Source organism: Triticum aestivum, chromosome 4B (genome assembly GCF_018294505.1).
Source record: "Triticum aestivum cultivar Chinese Spring chromosome 4B, IWGSC CS RefSeq v2.1, whole genome shotgun sequence".
NCBI lineage: Eukaryota > Viridiplantae > Streptophyta > Magnoliopsida > Poales > Poaceae > Triticum > Triticum aestivum.
Genome location: NC_057804.1, coordinates 48,102,635 through 48,106,332, shown reverse-complemented (window position 1 = coordinate 48,106,332; position 3,698 = coordinate 48,102,635). Strand labels below are relative to the sequence as shown.

Here is a 3,698-nt window from a genome sequence, read left to right as displayed (position 1 = left end):
CCAAAAATTGAAAACACAAACAATTTTCTGAAACTCCGGAACAAAATTTGAAAACACGAACAAAATTTTGAAAGTCGAACATTTTTTGAAAATATGAACATTTTTTGAAAAAGAGAACATATTTGAAAAAGAAAAAGGAACAATAAACAAAAAAAGAAAGGAAAAATGAAACAGAAAATGAAAAAGAAAAAGAAATGAAAATAAAAAACGGTTCAGGAACCTTCTAGAAGGTTCCCAAAACCAGAAAAAACCGACTGGGAACCCTCAGAAGGTTCCCAAACCGGTACGTGAAAGATTGATCTGATGGGCTGGCCCAAATCGCTAGCTCGGGTCGCTACTAAGTGCGTTCGCTCGACAGTTTGACGCAGAGAGCGTCACATAGGTAATTCCCCCCTTATGGTCCAGAAGGTCTTAATCCTTCGGGAATCCTGTGGGCATCCGTACCGTCTTTTCCCGTGTGCGCCCCCTTTCCTTTCCGGTTCTCCAAGAAAGAAAAGAAAAGAAGGCCAGGGAGGATAGGTTTTCCTTCCCCCTCCTCCAAGAAAAAAACGAAAGCCAAATCTCCGCAATTTCCTCCTCCTCTCCCCCTCTCCGTCGGTCTCCGGCAGCCGCGCCTCCGCCCTTCCGCCGACGATCCTCGGAGCTCAACCAAGGTAACAATCAATACTTGATCCATTCCTATCTGTGACAAAGTCCGCTGTCAGACGGGATGCGAGTCAGTAGTCTGTCTATACGGTACCACGGTGCGTCGGGCCGTAGACGCAATCGCAGTAGCAGACCTTTCTTGTGGTTGTGGGCACCCTGCGGCCTGCGGAACTGCTTGGCTCTCTTGGTGTAAACGCAAGAGCGGAGTTCTCTCGCCGGTCTATACCGAAAACGCGAGGAGGGAGAGTGCCCGCGAGTTGTTCGTCGAAATGCCCGTGTGATGCTGCTTCGTGCGTTACGGAACATTTTATTTGAGATTCTTGTAGTACTTCCGTTACGGCATTAATTGCGTCTCGATTGTGTTGACCCCGAATTGTACTATCGAAATCTCTGAATCTGTAGAGTTCTGCTTGTGCATTTTTATTCAGCCAGGTGCTTAGCAGGCATGATGATGCAGTATTTTCATGTAATTGGTGATCTGTTGTTTTCTGTTCTTCCACCTTGAATTTTGTTTGTTTTCATCCTTGACAATGCTCGTTTGCCCCCTCTCTTTCTCTTCAGAGCAATTTAAAGTGACTACTGATGTCAAATTATTAGTTATCTCGTTCATGGATCTGGAATCAATACACAGTGCATTACTTTGTCATTTGTTCTGGGATATTGCTCGGCTCCCTGCTTGGTTTATCGTTTACACGATCTAGCTAAAGCATTGTAGTACTTAACCTCCTGTTCACCTGGAACTGGAAAACCATTGTACTCCATTAACACCATTTTAACATCATGTTTCTCCAAATGTACAGTGATAGGCGCAATACTTTCTATTTGATGCATCTTTAGATGCCAGCAATTTTTCTGTACAGAACGGGATATTGCGGTGGCATTACTTATATTTTACTCATTGTTTTAGTTCTTAAACCTTAACTATGCTATAATTTTTTTACCTTCAATCTTCTTATGTAGTAGGAGTACTTACCCCTGGTTTCATATATCAGTCTTGCGTTACAGATTTGTCCCTGTTCCGTATGAATCCCACCTCAAGTAGATTACTATTGTCTCCTGTTTTTTTGTTGCACTCTCTTAATTCTTGAGTTTTAAGAGTTTTTTTAGACAAACAGGGAGGAGCTCCCCGGCTCCATTTTAGAATGAAACCAAGTCATACATGCACCTGAAGCTGTTCAAAAGGAAATGTAACTGCTGAATGCTAAAAGATTAAGTCAAGCTATGAAAGCACCAACCATAGAATAAGCAACCCGCAGCCAGGGTTTACAAACTTAAGGGTTTAAGCCTTTCCATAGTCAGAGTATTCCCTTCAAGTAGATTAATGCCCGTTTTAGTTTACGCTTGTAGCAGATGACATACTTTCTTTACTCTATGAACATTTATGTCCCTTCCCTGATTGAATGTGTATAGTAGCTGCTATGATGCAGAAGTGAGCCTTCAGATCAATACTACTCGTTATCAGTGGGATCAGGGGTACTTTCAGCAAGAAATATATCCTGAACTCTTCTTTGCTTCACTCTTTTCAATCTTTAATTAAGGCTGTCTAGAGTGGTCTTCTTTCTTCAAGTAGATTAGTGATCGTTTGCTGTATACCTGTGGTAGTTAAATAATAAATTCCAGATGGCATATACTCTTTACCTTATGAACATTTGTGTCTCTTCCCTGATAAAAGATTCTGTAGATTAGCTGCAAGGATGCAAGAGTTGAATTTTAGATCCATATTACCATGATCTCCTCTTTGGAATATGTATGTCAAACTTTTCCCCTTTGGTTTGTCTCAATATTGGCATGGATTCCAGCGAAACACGGTCTGGAGGTTCTTAGCCACCTTTTTCAGTTTATGCTTGTAGCAGATGACATACGTTCTTTACTCTATGAACATTTTTATTCCTTCCCTGATTGAATGTTTAGAGTAGCTGCAATGATGCAGAAGTTAGCTTTGAGATTAATATTACCCTGATCTCTTCTTTGGGGCTATGCATATCAACCGTTTCTCCCTTTGTTTGTTTCAGCATTGACATGGATTCTGGTAATACGCAGACAGAAGGTTCTCAGCCACCTGTTCCTAAAAACCCTGCCATGACGTCGTGCCGGAAGAAGAAAACTGATGATGATGTCACCTTCCTTGAAGATGTGAAAGAACACATTGACGAGTTCATCCACGCGTCCATGGATGAGCACAAGACCTGCTTCAAGAAAACCATTCAGAAGGTATCTGTGCTGACACTGAAACTTGAAACTTCTGTCGTCCTGCATTTCGTTTTTCCTTTGGTATGTTAATGATCAAGCCACTTGCTTTTTTTGTGTTGGTCAGATGTTTGGGATGTCGAAGGTTGTTGCGGAGCGGTCCGCTGCAGCAAAGGAAGCTGAAGTCGAAAGCGCTTTGCCCCTTCAGACCAGTGTGTCCCAGTAGAAGAATGCGCTGGTGTCGGGCCCTAGTTGCTTTCTGGTGGCCTCGTTCTTGTATCAGGTGTTTTGTTTCAACTGGTCACTACAAATTTCGTGTAAGAAAGCTCGAGTAATAACATGAGTATAACCTGAGACTGGATCGCTGGCAGGCCTTGGTATGCAAGGCCCACGGTATAGATTTCCAGAGTATAGCCCAATAAGAGCAACGGAAAGGCAACAAGTCTTGCGCATGTGATGGGCCGATTCGTGTGTATCTTAAACTCGGCTCCTCGTTTAGTTCATCCAACCAACTGATTCTGCTCCATCCCCTCAAAAAAAAAAAACTGATTCTGCTCCAAAAAATAAAAGAAGAAAAGCCTTGTCTCTTGTCAACAAAAATAAATAAACCTGTTTGCAGCAAAATTTCCTCATGGTTCGGTAGGCAATCTTGTTTTCAAAGTGAGCGGATATTGCGGTACTGTTTCGATGTCTCCTGTAATTCCTTTGAATAAAAAAAGAGAGTAGACCCCTCATAAAAAAAAGAGAGTAAAGGAGATATTAGAGAGTAGATGCAATGCGTATTCAACTGATGGAAAGCCACCCACAGTGACACATCTCTGTCACCGAGATTTTTTTTTTAGATCGAGAAGACATCAGTTGCGTAG

At 42.0% G+C, this 3,698-nt stretch overlaps 1 protein-coding gene across 1 annotated transcript; it reads left to right on the top strand.

Annotated features, from left to right (window-relative positions):
• The first annotated feature begins 466 nt into the window (after positions 1-466).
• On the top strand, positions 467-3,274 carry LOC123090925 (uncharacterized). Its single transcript, XM_044512280.1, has 3 exons — positions 467-653; positions 2,658-2,856; positions 2,960-3,274. The coding sequence occupies exons 2-3, from the start codon at positions 2,665-2,667 to the stop codon at positions 3,056-3,058; spliced, it is 291 nt and encodes a 96-aa protein (XP_044368215.1). The 5' UTR covers positions 467-653; positions 2,658-2,664; the 3' UTR covers positions 3,059-3,274.
• The last annotated feature ends 424 nt before the right edge of the window (positions 3,275-3,698 follow it).